The 20359-nt window shown below is 38.5% G+C and overlaps 1 protein-coding gene across 4 annotated transcripts in view; it reads left to right on the top strand.

The window, feature by feature from the left end:
• RFX3 (regulatory factor X3) overlaps positions 1-20171 on the top strand; it is a 252404-nt gene extending 232233 nt beyond the window's left edge. For 3 of the 4 annotated variants that reach the window (XM_081150810.1, XM_081150808.1, XM_081150807.1), the window contains exons 16-18: positions 8284-8346; positions 9263-9305; positions 13203-20171. In XM_081150810.1, the coding sequence (XP_081006936.1) occupies positions 8284-8346; positions 9263-9305; positions 13203-13441 (345 nt within the window). In that variant the 3' untranslated portion in view covers positions 13442-20171. The remainder of the gene's footprint in view (positions 1-8283; positions 8347-9262; positions 9306-13202) is intronic. The other variant, XM_081150809.1, reaches the window with a different exon arrangement.
• The last annotated feature ends 188 nt before the right edge of the window (positions 20172-20359 follow it).

Raw genomic sequence — 20359 nt, 5'->3', positions numbered from 1 at the left:
TTACCTGCTACAGGAGGAGGTGAAGTTGGAGCAAGAACAGTTCAGAATTCAGCTCAAAAATCAGCATGGGGACCCCTGGAAAATAGCCACAAGCTTTGTTGGACTTTGTTTTACCTTTATGGGTGCTTTATTTGGAAGAGGTGTCCAACAGCTGAATAGGTCCAGAAGCAAGGAAAAAGGCTTTCCGTTGAAAGTAGCTTAAGGACAATTAATGTATTTTTTTCATTAATGTGAATTCAATAAATAAATTTTAAAATTAATATTATTTACATTAGTTGAGCAGGGAAGAGAGACCAATACGTGTTTTACATATAAGTACAGTATATAATCATACAAAATATTACTTTTGCATTCACTATAACACCATCAGTTCCATTTTTGAAATGAAGACTACAGGATAATGGAGCCCCTAACAAAACAGCATCACAGCTCCAAGTTTTATTTTAAATGTCAGTCTGCCACTATATTAGTGCTGATGAGTAAATTATTTAAAGCATTTGCCATTCCAGAGTTTCGTTATTACTAGTTTTGCCTAGATGATTAAAATGGACAATTTATTTACTGCTAAAATGTAATTTTTGGATATTTTTAAGAAATGTTAAGACTAGGAATAAACTAAAATAAGTTGCATCTGTTTACACACCTGTCAAATAAAACTTTTTTAAAAATAAGGCTTTCTATGCAGCTCTGACAAGAAAAATTGAGCAGAAAAATATCCTTTTACTTGAATTGTATGGCTATTTGGAATCTATTTGGAAGTTTATGGCATGTGTGCTTTACTTACTCACTTATGTATTGGTTAATCCTTCACCCAAGGACACTTTCCCATTGTTTTTTAGAGACAGTTGAAGGGGGGGGAGAAACATCAATGCAAGAGAGACACGTTGATTGGCTGACTGTCATAGGTGCCCAATGGGGGTCGGAGGAGAGGGGCTTGGGCTGGGGATCAGACTTCAACCCAGGAATGTGCCCTTGCCTGGGAATCAAACCTGCAACCCTTCTGTAAGCAGGCCAACACTAATCACTGAGCCACAGCGGCCAGGGCTATTTTTTAAAATATACATAGTCCATTAATATATTTACTGAATCTATAAATTTTGATTGCTCATAAAAGGTTTTTCTGACAAACATGTTTATTATATTTAAATTCTATCATAGTTTAATTATACTCATTTAAATTATATCTAAGTCTCCTATATAACCAACTTTTTGAAATAAATAGGAACCGAAAGATGGTTTCATTGTGAATATAAATATAAAAAGATAATATTTTAGTAATATTTTTTAGGGAAAAAGTTGAAAAGCCCTTCACAGTCTACCATGAAAAGAAAAATGTTTTGGAGTCATCCAAATTGATGTACTCAAAGTAGAAGGGGGGAAAAGTCTCCAAAACCTAAAAACTGGAAAAGAGCAATGATAAATCAACAGGCAAGCTTTTAGGATAAAAGTGAGTGAAAAAGTCTTAATTGGATAGAAGTACAATTGTGTTAAATAAGACTGGATGCTTAAAGTAAAACCAAACTAATGAAAATTAATTTCAGTGAACACTATTCTAGTGCAACTAGGAGATACACAGATAATGTAATGGGGAATAGAAGACTTGTTATAGAATATTTTAAAAAGAATGAATCATAGTGCAAATTAAAATCATTTGCAGAAACGAAAAACTATCTTGGAATAGCAGTAGCTTGGAAAATGTAGTGCATACTTGTCAAAAGTTTGCTTTATTCATAATGAAGCTTATTACTATTTATTAACATTTTTCATTGAGGACTAGTCTTGTGACAATCACTGTGCTAGGTGTTTTACATTCTCAGTTAATATTTACCATAACCTTGCAAGAGATGTTTTAGTGTCCCCATTTCACCCATGAGGAAAACAGATGGAAAGTTGCCCAAAATCAGAACTAGCAAGTGGAGAAAGTAGGACTGTCTCACTCTAGATAGTCAAATGGGCTCAATCCACATTTAAATTTTTCACCATATAAATTGTTTGGAGACAGTTTCAGAATCGGCACTAATTTATTTTTATCCGTACAGTACAGCTCCCTGCAAAACACCCACACTCCCCGTCATACACAAACCAGATGCCTAGCATGGACGTTTTCATTATTGTGTTCCAGGCTTCTTTTCTGTGCATCTCAGGATGCATCTTCATAGTCTTACCTTCCTTCCCCTTGCTACTTTTTTGTTAGTAGACATTTAGAATATGCTAGTTGTAAAGGTTTTCTTGTTACAAAGAGAACACGTTTTCATACCCCAACTCCCATTGTCTCTTCAGTTAGTAATTTCCAAACAATAGAGATGGTACATCAAAATTAAGGAGTACCTGTGTGATATAGTAAACTAATGCCCTGGTTTCCTGTTGCAGGTGGCTTTAGGGGAGACTGTCTTAAGTTAGGAGCACCAACGTTCTTTATTTTCAACCCAGTTTTATTGACATAAAGGATATACTGTCAGGCCCAACCCTGACATTTACAGGGCCTACGGTAGCCTATATCTCAATATTTTAGAAGTTGTGAATCAAGCTATAAGTAAAATCTGTTCTGCCCACCTAGGTCAGTAAATGTATCTTGGTAATAACTTGCAAGGCTGGGTAAAATGGTGACATGGACACAGCCTGCCCCTGGCCCAGCCTCTGTCCCCTAGACCACTTACCTTCTCTTTATGTATCATTCCCCAGCCTATACTATGAATAGCTTGTGCTCATGCTTAGTCCAATGTTCAGATTTTGCCCACCCTTTGCAAATAGCTGCCCCTCTTTGGCTATTCCTTCTTTCTTCTGAAGGGTGGGCTTGAAGAAGAGACCTACACAGGCACAGAAAGGGACTCTGGGTCATTGGGCAGGGAACTCTGGGGTCTCATATAACAGGATTATGGTCTAGGGGGTGGGAGGAAAACCCGGGGCCCAGGAGGGTACATCCACTTGGCCCAGTTGACCCCTTACACTATAGGGAAGGCACAGCCACAGGGAAGCCAGAGCAGGGTTCTCTATAGAGTAGGGCTTAGGACAGAGGACCCTCTTGGTTTGACCTAATGGTAGTGTTAAAAGTTCTATTTGGGGACTACTTTTCTCCTCAGAAGCAAGGCCTGTATTCCTACTTCTCCTCACTTGCCTGCTTGCTCATTCATGAGTGCTCTTAGAGATTTGAAATGATATGAAAGTGCATTCATTGCTGTGTTCTCAGGGGCAGAGGGGTGCAAAAAAGCCTCAACAGTTAGAACTGTGATGAAAATATGTTACCTGTGTACAGTGGCCAGCAGCAGTGCTGCCAGGATAGCTGGCTAGCTGGAGGAAAGGACCATCAGCAACTGTAGGGCAGAATTTGCCTTGGTGTGAAGCATACTGGCAGAATCTTGGCCATCTTAGCAGCCTTTAATAGAAGTATTTGGAAATACATAGAGAAGTACACTTACAGGGGGAAAAATAACCAAGGAACATAAGATTTTACCAAATGGAACATTAACATTCCTTGAAATTTTTATAAAATTGGAAATCGCTTTAAAGTCTGTTAACTATTTTTGCTCAGTTGTGAAACACTGTACCAAAGCTAAATGTAAAAACGCTTTGATTAATTTGAGTCTCATTTGGAAGACATTTAAAGAAAATAATAATGCTCTGAAATCCCATACGATTGAAATTTCAAGATGTTTCTCTCCACCATCCAAAACATCCAAAATAGTTGCTGCTGCCTAATTCTTTGCCATTGGTTCAATTAACTTTTGTTAATAGAACGGAAATTATAGGAAAATGCTCAGGCATATAATGTTTGTAAAATTCAGAACATTACAAAATTCAAGCTAAGTATAGAATGTTCAGAGATTAGAATTGGGTCAGGAAGTTCGAAATCTGCATGTGAACAGTGTTTCTGCTGCTATAGGAAAGCTTTAAAGGCCTATTCCCTCGTTGACTTCTTAGAAGAGCAGAGAGAGCAGCAGTGGGTTAGGCCCGGGTCAGTATTCATCTGGACTCATCAGCTATTTCTGGCTGTGTGACATCTCCATTCCACCAAACACACACACACACACACACCCCATCCATGTAATGTATGGCTTGGTCAGTACCTATAAACTGACTTCAACTGCAGCCCTAGATTGAGTTTTTGGTGTCAACAACCTTAAGTCAGAGCCTAAGGAACATTTCCATTCTCAGGCAGAATTCCTTGTAGCCCTACTCAGCTAGAGGCATTGCATTTCGAAAGTCACCATTTCATGGCCTTAGAGTTGAATGGAATTCTAGGACTTTATAAATAGTATTTGACCATTGAGTTTTGAAGACAATAGACCCTATCTGTTTCATATATCAGAAAATTAAGGCTCAAAGGGTAACTTGTCTGGGATCACATAACTGATATTGATTGAGATGTGATCAAACCCAGGTCAGGCTGGGTCCACATCCTGTATTGTTCCTCCTGTCTGTGCTTCACACACAAATTTAAATTTCCTATTTCCCATTTAATACCTTTGCAGCCTGGGCAAGTCATATATATATATTCCTCACTTGAGTCTTAATTTTCTCCTCAAAAAAAATAAGCATAAGGAACAATGCTTCACATGGCTGTTGTGAGGATTAAATTAAGTAGGCGGGTAGGTAAGTACGTATAGGTAGGTACGTGGGGTGGATAGGCAGGCAGGCAGACAGGCACATAGTAGGTCCCTGATTTTGTTAGCTTAATTTCCTTTCCCTTTCTTTACCATACGTATATAAATATCTGAAGCTGTGTGTACTATTCAGTAGGGACTATGTTTGATTGCCTTCGACTTCAGATTAGATTTTTAAATATTGATTCTGCATTGACAGGCCAAGTAATAATGTATACAATTAAACCATCATTTTTTACACTACAAAGATAAGTTTAGAAGTTAAATTAATAGAACAGGTAACATAAAGACATGGGAAGGCTTTTAATAATACTGTACTGCAAGGGGGGAAATAGCCTATAGATAATTTTTGAATGTTGAGTCAAATGACTTATAGAATTACAAAGAATCCAACAGTATTCTTTGGGATATAGCCAAAGTGGTAATCAGAGGCAAACTAATTCAATGCTTTGTAGAGCACAGCCAACAAAATACCATGGGAAAATAAGTGAGTTAGGAAAGAGAATGGCAACATTGGGGAAGAAGCACAAACATAATTAGTTCTAACAAGATGATCTTAGCTAGACTTGTATTAAATCATAACTAGTGGGAATGAGTGATAGATCTTATATGTACTTGTGAAATGAGGAGAAAGGATTACATACAGGGGTGTGCAAAAGAAAGTTTACAGTTGTCAGTATGTGAAGCAGTTTATTCTTGTACTTTTGCCCACCCCATATATAATTATAATACACATAATTACGTAACATATATAAATAAAATTTATACAAGTTAAAGTATATTTTAATTTAATTTATGCAAGTTAAATCAAGGTAAAAGTAAGTCCCAAAGAGACAGCTTAGTCCAACAATGAGATAGAAACCACTTCAGACAGTTTTTTAGTCTTTGGTTATTAGTGTCTATGGCAGTTTAAAGATCTTCTCTCCTAGATCAAATGATTCATTGGCAGAAACTGGGATGATACACATATGTACATGTACATACGTTTTCCCTATATGCATGTATTTAAAGGTACCACTGCTGGCAGAACTGGTCTCCAGTATCAGACCAGAGCATTCTCTATTTTTCTGTCTAGCTGACAGAATTTTAATTCCTGCATATGTCAAAGGCCATATGCTTTCTAACCCCAGGGCACGTTTTAAATCCCTTAATTATATTCCTTCCTCCACATATGGAACATACATACATTCCCTCCCCCTCTCTCCCTCCCTCCTTCTCCTCCCTCCCTCTCTAGTTTCTCGCCTGAGGATCAGAATGTCTGGTCTCAAATCTCCCACCACTGTATCTCCTATATAACGTTAGACACATCAGTTCACTGGTTTCAGTAGCTCCAGGATTAAACCTAAGCTCTCCACCTTGCCACACGTCTGAGTTTTTTTGTGAGGCTGAAATGAGGAAGCGCATTCATTGATTTGGCATTTATTCAGCCTGTAATGTCTGTCGGGTTTGCTCATCAGGTAACGCTTATCAGACTCTGGGATACATTCATGAGGGGACGGACAAGGTCCCTGGCCTCGGGGCGCGGGCCCTGGGGCTGGGAAGACAGACGGTGGGTGAGGAAGCAAGTGCTGCACGTGGTGGCAGGGGCTTTGAGGGGCGTGATGGGGACAGGACCTGCCATGCTTAGAGCCGTCAGGGAAAGCCTTGAGAAAGTGACACGTGAGGTCATGGTACCTGAGAGAAAGCCTACCGTGTACTGAGTCGTGAAAGTACTTTATAAGCCGTAGGATGTCATCCTCCAGTCCCCTGTGCAGTAGGGAAGTTAGAAACAATAAGTTTTTCCTATTTCAGGAGCTCTAACCTTACAGTAATCTCGGTACTTTCTAACAAGTCCCTGTTTTTTCATCTAAATAGTTCGTTTCTGGTGTGTGCCCACCTAACCCGGGCACCGTCACAGCTCCCTGTCCGCGACGCCGGCCTGCTCAGGCCGCCGTCAGTCCTTCCCGCTGGCCGACCTGCTGCCGGCTCCGACACCCCTGCACTAAAGCCATCGGGAAGGTTTCCTGGGCGGCCTGGCTGCCGGCAGAGCCGCCTGCCCCTCCTAACGTGAGCCCCTCCTAATGTGAGCCCCTCCTAATGTGAGCCCCTCCCCACGGCCGCCTCCAGAAGCTGCGTCTTTGCAGGCTGATCCCACGCGGGAGGCTCTGAGGAAACGGGACGGCGAGCGCGGGCTCTCCTGCCTTCCGCAGCTACCTGGAGGAGTAGAGTGGGGTTTTCTTAATTACATGTGTATTCTTTTCTCACATGTAAAATACGTATAAAAACCTTTATCTTCAACTCTATAGACTATAAAAATCTTATCCCTTACTCACAAGATATTTTAACTTGAAATTTACTCTCTCTATTTGCTGTATAGGTAGAATTCTGTCATTGACTCCAGAGGTACCTAGAGGCATTGACAGTGTCCCTAAATTTCTTGTAGTGTCCAGCACAGTGTATCGCCACAGCACACAACATTTAGAATGCAAATGTATTTTTGCTAATGATAATAGCAATCCCCGAGATTTCAGTTGTTTTGGCTTTTATTTTTAGCATCCTGAATAATCAGATATATCCATTGAGATTAAACAGAAACTTTCTAAGGGGAATCTTTGTATTGAGGAATTTGTCATATTTTCAGTTAAATAGCAACTAAAAGCAGTGTTTCTTTTAAAGAAAATTTTCAACTATGTTCACAGTTTCGTTTTTACTTTGTGTGGTATTATTGTTCATTAATGCAGTAATAATTTAGTCTCAGCAACTTTTAGAGATTTTTCCAAAACAGATGAAGCAGTCACTTTTTATAGGTATAGAGGTATGTTTAGAATCTTCGGTGCCAAATCGTTTCCAGAACTGGATCTAAAGTGTTAAGTATTTATTTAAAAGAAATAAAAATCTCATTGTGTTGTGTCAATTAGAAATAACTTATAAATGATCCCTTAGCTATAGGCATTCTCTGTTTATATTTCTAAAATATTTAAATAATACCAAAAATAGTCTCATTGACTACTTTTTTTGTTGCTTGTATTATATTCTTTAATTTGAGAAATTTTATATAACTTTCAATCTGAAAGTTATTATTTTGCCTAAGTTTAATTTTGTCTAATATAAGGTCCTGACCTATGTGATCAGGGCAGACTTTAAAACAACAGTTCAGTGTTTATAGTTTTGTTTGTTTTCCTGTGGGATGTACCTATAAAGTAATGGGACAGTCTTCTAAACAAAAGTACTAGGAGTCATGTATCAGAGAGGCCCTTGTCCCCTTCAAAGCAGTCACCTCGGAAGGCTACACATTTGTTCCAGCAATGCTATTATGGCTTAAAATGTTGTGGAATGCCTCTTTTTAAACTGCCTGTGGACTGCTAAGAAATAACAAAGAGTGAAATGATATTATTCTGAATATCTTAAATTGTGACAGATGAATTTGATCTTGGTGAGTAGTCAGAAGTCCTCCCAGGACCAACTACGGTGAATAAAATCTGCAGTGTTGTTTGGAGTCACAGTTGGACATAAAATAATAAGACGGGCTTTCTTGAATGATACGTCAACTGACTCTTGAAATTGTCTAAGAGGAATTCCAGAACCTTGGGCCTTGGAATAAATGCCTGAGCTCCCAAGGTAGCTTCTATGAAGAACAGTACATGTGTAGGTTTACAAAAAATGTGTATGTTTGCAAAATAAGATCAGTTTTATTACTTTATAGACATACCTTGTAGATGAAAAAAATACTCCTATCATGGAACTCTTTATAAGCAAACTTCCGAATGTAAGTAGAACTTCTGTCTCACCCTATCTTCAGTCTGTTGAGAAACCTGAATTTCTAATAATGACTTATTCAGAATCTTCAGCTTTAAAAAAAAAATGTAATGTTTGCCATTTAAAAAGTGGATGAGTGTAGGTTTTACTTCAACATTTCCCAATTAGCTTTGTTACCTCTGCTCTTCAGTTTTTCATTTGGTGTATTGTTCACCCTGAGACCCTCAGAATGTATTTTCTCATTGTGAAATTATCATCAAGCTCTTGAACCAAGGTAGAAAATAAAGTCTAACCTGAAGGTTATTAATTGTTCCATATTATTTTAGTCTCTTCTTTGTTGACATTCTTAGTTAAAAGCAGAACCCTATTATCTTATTAAATAAGAACATCAACTTACAAAAAAGGAAAGTCTTTTTATAAAAGTAAATACTCTCAACTTTGGAGCTCCTGTTATGTTTTCCATTTCAACTAATAAAAGCTTGAAAAACAGAAATCAGCCAAGCGGCTGGTCCATGTTTTTCCAGCACAGACTCCATGTGGGCCCATGGGCTGGGCATGGGTGTGCCCTGCGCCAGCCTCCTCGGGGCTTCTCCGAGTTAACCCCTCCGCGTCCATGCCCACCCAGGCTGCCGGGCCCTGTGTCCTCGCCACCGACTTGAAATAATAACAGTAAAACGGAGCGTGGAAGGCAGAGAAAATTGGTATCCTTTTGCAGAGAGGCTAAGACAGCTAAATTGTGACATAATTTAAACTGTTCAAATTCAACAAGCTTGATTGAAAAATTGCATGACCTGTGTAGTTAGAGAGCAAAATGGCCATAGTTTATAGTTTTAAAAAGTCAAAGTGTGGTGTTTTTACTGCAGACTGAGAGTATTATTTTATTCTGCCTTGTAGTAACTGTTGCACAAATGACTGTTGTTTTGCAGTTTGGCGATTTAAATGCTGTGTCTCCTGGAAATCTCGATAAAGGTAGGAATTTAAAATAATGTACATTTTTAAGGACTTCATTTGCCTGGGAGATTCTCACAGAGGAAAATGTAGTGTGTGTCTCTGGCACTTGGGTTCTGTGGGGATGGCACACGGTCCTAGGTGAATATGACAGTGATGTCTTTGGAATCCATTACTTCTCCACTTCTATACTTTCTTTACGTGAGGTTCCTGAAATGCAACAATTAAATTTAAACGCAGTTACAAGCTCATTTTGACTCTTTGCCTGAAGTTTATTATTTCTGACCATCTCCAGAGTCCTAGACAAAAGGGATAAAATTGGTCCAGATATTTTTAGTCAAGGCCTAGTAGCAAGAAAGATTCCTCAGCCTACCTATCACCACTTCACACTTTTCAGTGGAAAAGCTCAGAAGGAGCAGTGATGTTTACTGTGAAAGCAAGGTCAATAGATGGGAGGTATAACATACATTCTTCTTAAATTTTAATACCAGCATTGCCCCTCTACTATGACAATAGGATACATGTTCCCGAAACACCTCTCGCTCTACAAAACCACAGAATAAAAGGAGTAGGGTTTGGGGGAATATGAGGTTGGAATAGAGAGCACACAAGCAAAAAAAATCCTATAAAAATACCAACCCAGTTTTTATAATAATGTAAAATTTCTAATAAACAAGCACTGTAGAAAATGTAGGCCTTTCTTCAAAAAACAAAAGAAGTGAAGCTATGTTGAGGTTTTAAGGAATTGAGTTCTGGAGTCAGGGACAAAATGCACAAAGCCTGGTGTGAACAGCACAATTAGCCCTTCCAAGACACAGCCAGAGCCAGTGGGGAAACTGAGGCAAGAGGAAGGACCTAGGGGATCTGCACATGAGTGCAGTGCTGTTTTCTGGAGCGGCCTGTGCTAGGGTGCTCAGTGTCCAGCTGCTGTCCCCCCTGGGTAGTGGGAAACATTAACGCGCCAGAGAAGGTCGTGTACGAATCCACGTCACTCCCATGTTGAGCTCCTGTCAGTCTCTGCCAATTGTGGATGCATTCATTCCTGTTAGAGGAACATACACAGTAGCAAAGCAGGAAAGGTAGAAAATCATGGCTCCCAAATATTGTTACTGCACTTATGTACTCTGTAGGATTAACCCAATAACTCTTAGAAAAGTAAATCAATTGTGAGGTGATATAATTTGTAATTGCAGAGCCAGAATGGTGGCAGTGGAAACCTGTGTCCAACATGCATAAACCCTGACACCAAAGCCTTGTAACCCAAATTTGGGGGTTTCATTCGTGGGTGCCCACAGGTGCAGTAGGAGTGTGGCTACTTGGCCAAACCCTGAATGGCAGCCAATCTTCTCTGCTGAACCAAAACAGTCTTCAGTACACACCAGTGGCACCTAATTTTATTTTTTGTGTTCCAAATGCCCATTGTCATGAGTAGGTTTCTAGGAAATGTCTTGGAGTCTCCTGGTGCACAAAATGTCTGTGGAACCGTGTTATTTGCCCTTAGGGACTGGAGAAAGGGCTTGCTTTTGTGGATTGCTTTGTAGCCTATCCAAAGGAACCCTGTCACCCCAGTGGACCTAAACACAAGTGGCCTGGAGCACTGAAGTTTGTCCAGTCCATCACCCCACTGTATGTGGAGGAAATCCACCCACAGTATGTAGAGGAAAGGACTTTCCTCGCTCTCTCTTCACTCACCTGCCTGCACAAAATGATTTTTTTTTCCTTTCAGTGCTGGCTTTGTGTGTGTGTGTGTGTGTGTGTGTTTTGCTATTAAATTTTGACACTATTTCTCAAGCACAGGAAAGAAGGTAGAGAGGGAGCAGACAAGCAGTTTGATTTTACCTCACATTCTTGGGGTGGCCCTGCTGGTCCCATTCACCCCCAGACCTGATGCTCCTTGAGACGTAGCCAAACTGACACAGGGCCTAGGCTTAAATAGGAAAATTTCAACTTTTTGTGGGCTCTTTCCACAAAATGAGAATTTTAATGTTTTTCCTCATAATAAAAGTAATATGAGCTCTGTGTAAAAATTTCAAGTATTAGAAACTACCGAAAGTGAAATTTCATAGGCACAACCCTAAGAGACTACCACCGTTAAGACTTGTGTGTGAGGACCCTTCCTTTTCTGTGTACGTGTAAATAAACACATTAACAAACTGGGAAGTAGCATACAGACATTTCAGTTGTGCCCCCTGAGGGAGCGAATGTCTCGCAAGTGTGTCGTCCTCCCCGCGGCCCGCCGGGGGTTCTCACAAACCTAGTATTATCGTCAGGTCCGTTTTCCAGAGGCAGAAAGGTAACCATATGAAATAAATGGGCCAAGGCACCTTTTGCCTCATCTAAGAGCTGTGTTTATCACTGAATGATGCATCGCAGACATCATTTCTAGTCAGTTCCTCTATACTCGGCCTTTTCAGTCACGTGCGCCGTTTCTCAGGAGATGGTGCCCTGGCAGCCGTGCGCTGGGCAGCCGTGCGCGGGCGGCCCCGCTACTCATCAGTGTCTCTGGGGCCATCTTCGCCAGTTGATGAGAGAAGGAAAGTCAAGGGGCCCATTTCTATCGAGCTGCTTTAGCAGGGACTCCCGCAGGAGGTGTGCCCCAAGAGGTAAAACTAGACTCAGCCTTAGAAAGAGTCCAACTTCACCTGACTGAAGAGAATGTCATGGAGATTTGATTCTGTTTCTACAAGTCACTAGACGTAAAAAATATAACAATAGGTGTAGATATATTTTAATTATAGATGAGGTATTTGATGTGATTATACACTTATCTTTTTTTTTTTTTTTTTTGGTAAACAGTAAAACATGTTGAAGGCGAAGAAAAGATATTTTTAAGGCATAAATACATTCCCTGCTGTTTAAAGATGATTGCTCATGAAGAGGTGTTCTCTACACTCCTCGGAAGGGAATCTCTCACAGCAGTAAAGCTGTGTGAGCGTTTTCTCTCTCTCCTTTTGAATTTTAACTGTGCTGCTGGAAAAAATTAAATGGTATTTCATTACAATGATGTTTTAGTTAATATAAAATGTATTAAAATTTGGAAGTAACAATGACTATTTAATACATTCAATTTCCAGAAATAAATACCGGCTATTAACAGTGAGTATCAGTGTTGACAGGAATGGAAATCCATTGTGCATTTTTAATCTGATGCTACTGCCTCGGTGTTGATAATTTTTTGTAATAAAAATTAAGGGACTGGCCCAGTCAGTCTTGCTCAGTGGTTGAGTATCAACCCATGAACCAAGAGGTTGAGGTGTGATTCCCAGTCAGGGCACCATGCCCGGGTTACAGGCTCAATCCCCAGTACGGGGGGTGAGGCAACTGATGGATATGTCTCTCTCATCGATGTTTCTCTCTCTCTCCCTTCCTCTCTCTCTAAAATCCATAAAAACATATCTTTTTTAAAAATGAAGGGCCTGTTTAATACTGTGATCTGCAACATTTGTGTGCACCAAACAGTCTTTACAGTAGCTCATGCTTATACCTGATATATATCATCATAGGTCTCACCTACATTAATGTCAACACAGGTAAAATTATGTCTAGTATAGATTTTTAGAGGAGACTAAAATTTTTCTTCCTCCTTCCCTCCATTCCTCCTCTTTTAAAAAATATGTCTTTACCGATTTTAGAGAGAGGAAGGAATAGGGAGAGAGAGAGACATCGATGAAAGAGAAACATGGATCGGGTGCCTCCTGCACACACCCTACTGGGGATGATCGAGCCCACACCCCAGGCATGTGCCCTGACCTGGAATCAAACCATCACCTCCTGGTTCATAGGTTGACACTCAACCACTGAGCCACACCAGCCAGGCAGACGTTGCTTTCTTAGTGTACTGTGTTTCTAAAGCACATGTTGATTGCCATTTTCCAGTTTTTCTTTTGGTAATAGTCTTGGTGTCATTTGTTTGTGCAGATGAAGGCAGTGAAGTGGAAAGTGAAATGGATGAAGAACTAGATGACTCTTCAGAACCTCAAGCCAAAAGAGAGAAAACCGAGCTGACCCCGGCATTTCCGGTTGGCTGTCTGCAGCCTGTTCTTGAGAGCAGCGTGCAACCGAGCCTCCTGAATCCCATTCACAGCGAGCACATTGTCACGAGTACTCAGACTATCAGGCAGTGCAGCGCGACAGGAAACACTTACACTGCGGTCTAAAGAATATTAAAGCGTATTTTTCCAGCTAACGTTAAACCTGTTCATATTGGGCTTAAGTCGAAATTTAATAAGCCTGAAGGTCGACTGTTGTCAAATTCTATCAGTGCTGAACATTACTTTTTTGGAGTTGTGAAATGGAATGGGTGTATGTATTTTGCCAGGTCTCTCTTTTTTTTTTTCAACGTAAACAGATTATTTGCCTCTTAATAATGAGAGTTGTTTTTTTTTTTCTTAGTTTCAGGTGTCAAGAAGGATTTTTACAACACTTAATATTTTTGTCTTCTTATAATTAAAAGTAATTTACGTTTTTGTAGCTTAAAATATTTTATTGTTGATTGTTAGTCTTGGTGTATGATTTCATGTGTGAGTTTTTAATTAGATGCACTTCTGTGAAATATCAAAAGAAATGCATTTCTTTGATTTACACTGGAGGCGTGCCCATTTGGCAGTAGATGCATCAAATTTGCTTTGAAAGGTGCTTTTCATTGGGCAGAACCACAAGACACTATTTTGATAGCATTTTGGAGTATGGAGAAAGAATACAGAGCATTTTTATTATAGTGCAAGAGGGTTGGGAAGGTCATCTATTTTTCTCTAAAGAAAAACTGAGCTGCACATTTATCAGTTCAGAGTAAATGACAGAATTGCGAGAGATTATGCTAATATGTACATAATTTGTGTACATAATTATTAAATCATGTTAATGCAAGCTTCCGTTAAACATTGAATTTTAACTGTTATTTGCATACCAACTCCTCTGTTTAATGACTACTGATTCTGTATTTGGGACCACTGCACAGATGCGTTCTGCTGTCGAGTGGGGCTATTATAGTTAGAGACTGAAGCTGAAAAAAAATGACTTGACTTTTTTTTTTTTTTAAGTGTACAAGCTACTTATGCTGAGCTGGACATACAGGAAACCATTCCATTTGGATGACTTTCTTTTATTCCAGGTCTTTTTCCTAATAGTAGTTCAATATGCTGCTATTATAAAAGAAAATTTATAGGATGCAAGGAATGTAGCAACCTGCATATCGTTATTTCCTTCAAAAATATTTCCTGGTTTCTAAAGTATGTGGATTTAAATTTTAAACAGAACCTGAAGGCAGTGTAACTGGCACGCCGTACAGTTGCTTATCCCCGATTCTGTAGGATTTGGGTAGGTGGCCGGATGGACCAGTGCCGTTGAAGAATGTACATCAGGGATCATCGTACCTCGGCTATAACATGGTGCCTTAAAACAGAACTGAAGCTAAGGTTTAGTAAGGCTTATTTTGTTCATATAAATTCCTCTTCAATCCATTTGACAAGTTGTGCCTGTCATTGTCAGATTCCCGAAGTAAGGACAGGTTGCATGTTCTTCAAAGGATATTTAGGGCAAACAAAGCAAAACAGAGACAAAAAAATCCGTTTCCCTCTTTGAGTGATCATGAACCTACTTTTTGTTCTTAGAGCTGAATATTACTTGATTATAAGTCAGATTGCTTAAAGGTGTGGGATAGCAGGCTGGTTTTAATTATCAACTTGTTACCTAACATATCTATGTTAGGCCCGTCCTTATCTAGTATAATTTAAGGAAGTTAAAGTAAGTAGGTACTTATTGAAGTGCATCTTTTCAGTCTGAATGTTTGTCTGTGTGTCTTAGTGTCCGTGTCCACATGCACACACGAGTGCCCGTGGCAGGAGTCAGCTGGGAAGTCAGAGGTGAGATCCTAGAGTGGATACGCCCATCCCCATTTTAATTTACACGAAGAGCCAAGGTTCTTTTAAGCACTCAAATTATTAACCGCAGCAGAAACAGGCACATCCATTCATTTAAATAGTTCTTAAAAAGTTAATCAGCAAAAATAAATACATAAAGCCAAAAAAAAAGGGAAAGCACAAAACAATTTACAGATTATTAATGAGGCCTATATTCAACTCAAGATGTTTTATCTTTCCAGTTTTATTGGGGTGGGGGTGGGGTGGAAATAAGAGGATGAGCCAGTCTGTAAAGTTAAAAATACCAAATGGCTTATCGGGCAATAGGCAGTATATTTCAACTGTTGTTGCTCGATTGCCTTAGACTACTCAAATAGCTAAGATCAACGAGTTTCTTCAGTAAATGTTAAGTGTATTAGATGTAATTTAAAAAATTGATTTAAATTTTGTATTGTACAGCTCATGTATTTGAAAGTTTTTACTAGCTCATCACCTTTATCTAAATATCATTTAAATGATCATCACCATTTTTTCTCCCAAAAAGGCAATGAATTTGTACCATCACACACACACAAAAAGCCAAACAAGCAAACAAGACACCTTAAGCGGCAAAGACTGTGTATCTACTTCATTTGCATTAGGAAACACTTACAGGTAAATTTAAATCAAAAAGTGGGGGAAAAAACACACTCTTCATTTTGACTCTCCTTTCTTAATTTTTTCACTTTCCTAACCCTATCCACCACCCCCTGAACTAAACTATATCTGTACTGGACCAAATGTATTTACTGGTATCATCTTGTTTATTGAACAATTTTAAATGTATTTATTATCATTGTTTTCTTTAATGTTGGATATATTTGTTTTGTTAGAGGAATCTGATAATAATGGGCAGATTTAGATTAATGAAAGTTAGGGATTGGGGATCCTCCAAGATTCAACATTTCTTCCCATTGTTCATGGTTTGTTCTAAATTTAGACAGATCAGGAATTAATAAATATTATTACATTTCCACTTAAGTCACTAAAAATATTCTGTTATCCTTTATGAATACAGCTAGGAACATTAATTCTTTGTGACTAGTGTAGATAGTTCTGACCAACAGACAAATAACACCTGTGACCTGTGCTACTTCCTATTATCTGTAGTCCACAGTACGACACACACACACATATACAAACACACACAAAAAAACCCTTAAAAATTTTCTACTTGAATTGTGAAATATATTAGAAAATAAAAACATCATAATTTATACATTTGAGCAAACTGGAGCAACCACATTCATTGCATTTGTTAAGTATTTCCATTTTTTCATTCACTGAAACTGTGACTTTTCTAAATAATATTACACACTCATACTCTCAGTAGGCTTACTGACAAGTGACAAGAGCACATTTTAAGAACTTCTTAAAGTTTCTTGGCATTGTAATCAAACACTAGTCCTGAAAAATATCTGTGTGGACCAAGTGATACACTTTCAGTGAGGAAAAAATGTAAGGAAGATATGCTGGCTATTTTTAAGTTTCGGAAAAGGTATTTCCCTGTAATAGGATTGAGCATCGCGAGTGTAGTTTGATTTTCACGTATCCTTTGAGAGTCATCCCGAAAAGATTTGCATTCATAAAGCCCGTGAACAATAGGGTGAAATGGGTGAAAGTTCACCTTGGAACGCAGGACCCAGTTTAAAAAAAAAAATTGGGGGATGTTAAGTAACTGGTCACTTTTTCAGGATTTTCATCCAAACCATGTTTGGACTGACTGGATAAGTCTTACTGCCTTTTCAGAAATCTGCTTTCCTTTTTGTGCTTTTTCCTGTACTGTATAGCACGGTTCACGCACCTCTCTTTAGATGGTGTACTTTAAAAACAAAAGTAAATTTTAGGAAATGGTTTTAACGCTGCATAACTAAGATTAGTAGTGTGCAACACTGACTGCCTTTGCTGTGTAGGAGACGAGTGGAAATGAACACGTCCTTGTAGAATCTGTCCGCGCCGCTCGGAACGAACGCGGGTTCGTCGCGGCAATCGCGACTGCGCTCTCTGCAAGTGCTAACTGTGATGCATTTTCCAATTTTAAAAAATTCTTCAGATGGCATATCTGAGATGTCTAAAATAATGCTGTGCTTGAAACATTAGTGTAAAAGAAAAAACAACGTGTGTCACTGTGATGTTGGTCCTCCCTGTGCGGACACAAGTAGAAAGTAAAAACACTTTGGCAAGTCACCTTTGTGTACGATTTGAGGCAGTGGTTATATAAAAACAAATTGACCTTTGTTATGACCTCCCCTCCCCTAAATTTCTTGGTGAGACAATAGCAACCACCAAAAATTCAAAATCAGACCTTGTGATTTGTATGAATTGCACCGGAGCGCGGGGGAGAGAGGTTGACACGCAGTGAAAATTGGGCTTGTCACTTGATCAGATCAACCTCCTTGTATATGGTTAGGACAAATCAATTAATGGAATCCTAGTATTTCTGCAAGTTTGCTGATTTTTTTTAAAAAAACAAACGAAAAACAAACTGGAATAGAAGCATTAATTCAGTGCTTAGTTCTAGTGTTAAAAAACCCCTTTGATGTAATGCCTTGTATTAACCCTTTGAGCATTGTAAGATATACAATGGGGGACAAAAGCCTTTCAGATCCTTTATTTAGACTTAGACCGGTAAAGTATACTCTATATCCAAATGTCTAATTATGCTGTTTTTTTAAAGGGGGGGTAGGAAGAGAAAGTGTTTCCACGCTGAACACTTGCATTTTATATACAACTTAATTTTCTTCAAGAGGGCTTGATATATTTATTCCCAAATATTCACTGCCATCTAAGTAAGTGTACTGTTTACAGAAAAAAAAAAAAAAAAAGAATCGACTTTTCTAGCATCACAGCGAGACTCTAGAAAAGGAGGGCAATACATGGGCCTGTGGACCTATGTCAGAACGACTTCTGCACACTGAAAGTACCTAGATTGCCTTTAAAAGGTATGAGAAAGAAAGGGTTACATTGTTTTCCAAAACAAAACAAAACAGAAGATCTCGTTTATTTAGCTTTAGAAAATACAATTGTAAGTGAAGCCTTAGGAAGAAATGAGTTCGAGTGGCTAAAGAAAAGCTGTACTCTTTGGGGGCAGGTAAGATGTTCGGAGTTAGATCTCTCATAACATATTGTTTGGGAATTTCATACAGGGCATAATTTTATCTATGCTCCAAAACTTTAATATTTTGTCAAAAAATTATATAAACATAGAATGGAGAGAGCAAAGCACTTGATTTAAGCTCATCTGTCAGGAGATGCTATGACTACTGCTTCTGATATCCGTAAACGCCATTCCGCTCACACATTCGCTGACTTTGTTCAAGGGACGCTCGGCGTGCACTGGACCCCTTTGTCCCCTGTGTGATGGACATGAGAGCAGTGTCCTCTGCAGATGTGCTGGCGCTGCCCTGGCCGGGCAAAAATAAGAGTGTAACCTATCTCGGTGTCTGGTGAAAGGACATCCACAGCCTAGGGCAAGTTTGCCGTAAACATTGCTTTTTAGGCAGTTTAGGAGGTCAGACCATGCAGATCACTCACATGTTAACATGCAATACTCAAAGGGTTTTAATTTAACTCTCTTCTTTTGACTTCTTTATGATGATTTCCTGTAAATGCTTCTCAGTTTGCATGCTCTGATCATTGCTGCTAGTGATCTTATGTGCCAGTAGACCTGAGTTTAGTTTACCAATTTTACTTAAATAGTAAAAGCCACTTACAAAGTGACTGCCTAGGATTTTTTTTTTTTTCTTTTGTTTGAAGTAATTGGTAATATGTCATTTTCAAAAATGTGTTTTGTGTCTTATTGGTTCTGGTATTTGATTCTTTTTTTTCCCCCTCTTTCCTTTGTTTTTTAAATAAATTATGATGTTGGGATTGGAAGCCCTGAGTAATGAAATCTTTGGTAAGAATTGTTTATGTAGCTCAATCATGAGGACAACAAATCTTTGTTAGAAGAATTATGATTCTAGGGAGGAAAGAAAAAGTAAAAACTCCCATTGACTGTTGATGACCACGTAAATTTTTCCTTCAATGAATTAATAGTTTTGAACAAATGATTGCCTTGTTTTAACCTGCTAAACACAATTTTAAATGACCCAATAAAGGAGGTATTGAATTTTATTCGTTTAAAAAGCATCTTTTGTACCAAAGCAAATTTTTTTCTCTCCTCATCTCCATCATCAATTGGGACCTATGGTGGTGACCAATGCATTGGTTACAGAAACTTTAAGTGAGTGCCTTGAGAAAACTTGGAAATTTGTGCCTGGGGTGGTAAACTTTTAATTAGGTTAATTGTAGTGCTTACCAATCAGTAATTCTACTATCACTCAGGGCTTTCGTACCTTCTAGGTAAAACTTCTTTCATTGTGTTTTTTTAAAATACTGTATTTTTTTTTAAGTGCCATCATTTAAATTTCACTTAGTAAGTGGCAGATTTCATTATTCAGTCCCACAAGCACAGAAACATAGTAACACTAGGAGATATTGGAACATTTATTTTACAATCGACTGAATATATTATGTAAATGAGGTAAGCAACTTTTGTAGAGATTGTATGTGTGAGATAATGTAATGTTCTTTTCCAGTTTTTGGACTACAGTTGAATAAACTTTTTAATTATTTAAAAACATCTTTACCGAATAACATGTGATGGTTTTTTGTATAATGTATTTGATTTTGTAAATACGTATTTCCTGATGTGATTTTTGTGAGAAATGCTAAATCTTTTAGTATATCATGTCCTCTCAAGGTTGGCAGGAGCTAAATAATAGTTTGTGGGCGATTTGTATTGTGTACTGTACAATAACTGGGGAACTTTTATAATTATAAAAATATATATTAACTTTTAGTGTGTTGTTTAAACAAATGACTGGAACATACTAAAGATATTAGTAGGATTTTTCTGAATATTTCAGACTTGAACTCAGGCTAGCTTTCTTGTGTTTTTCAAAACAAAATGGTGTCTTGTCTTTTAAAATCAATAAATTTGTTTCCTTGTTACAAATACACTTGAAACTGCTTGATTTATTTCCCCCCCTCAAATCATTGCCAGGAAGCTTATGTTGCATCGCCTCATGCAGAGGGTAGTCTCTGTGTCACTCACTAGCTTAGAAACAAAATTAAGTTGTTTTCCTTTTTTTGTGTCAAAGGAAATTGGCAATATTTACACATGAACAGCACAAA

Source organism: Miniopterus schreibersii (assembly GCF_964146895.1).
Source record: "Miniopterus schreibersii genome assembly, chromosome: 11".
In the NCBI taxonomy this organism is placed as follows: domain Eukaryota; kingdom Metazoa; phylum Chordata; class Mammalia; order Chiroptera; family Miniopteridae; genus Miniopterus; species Miniopterus schreibersii.
This window is presented reverse-complemented; position numbering and strand designations above follow the sequence as displayed.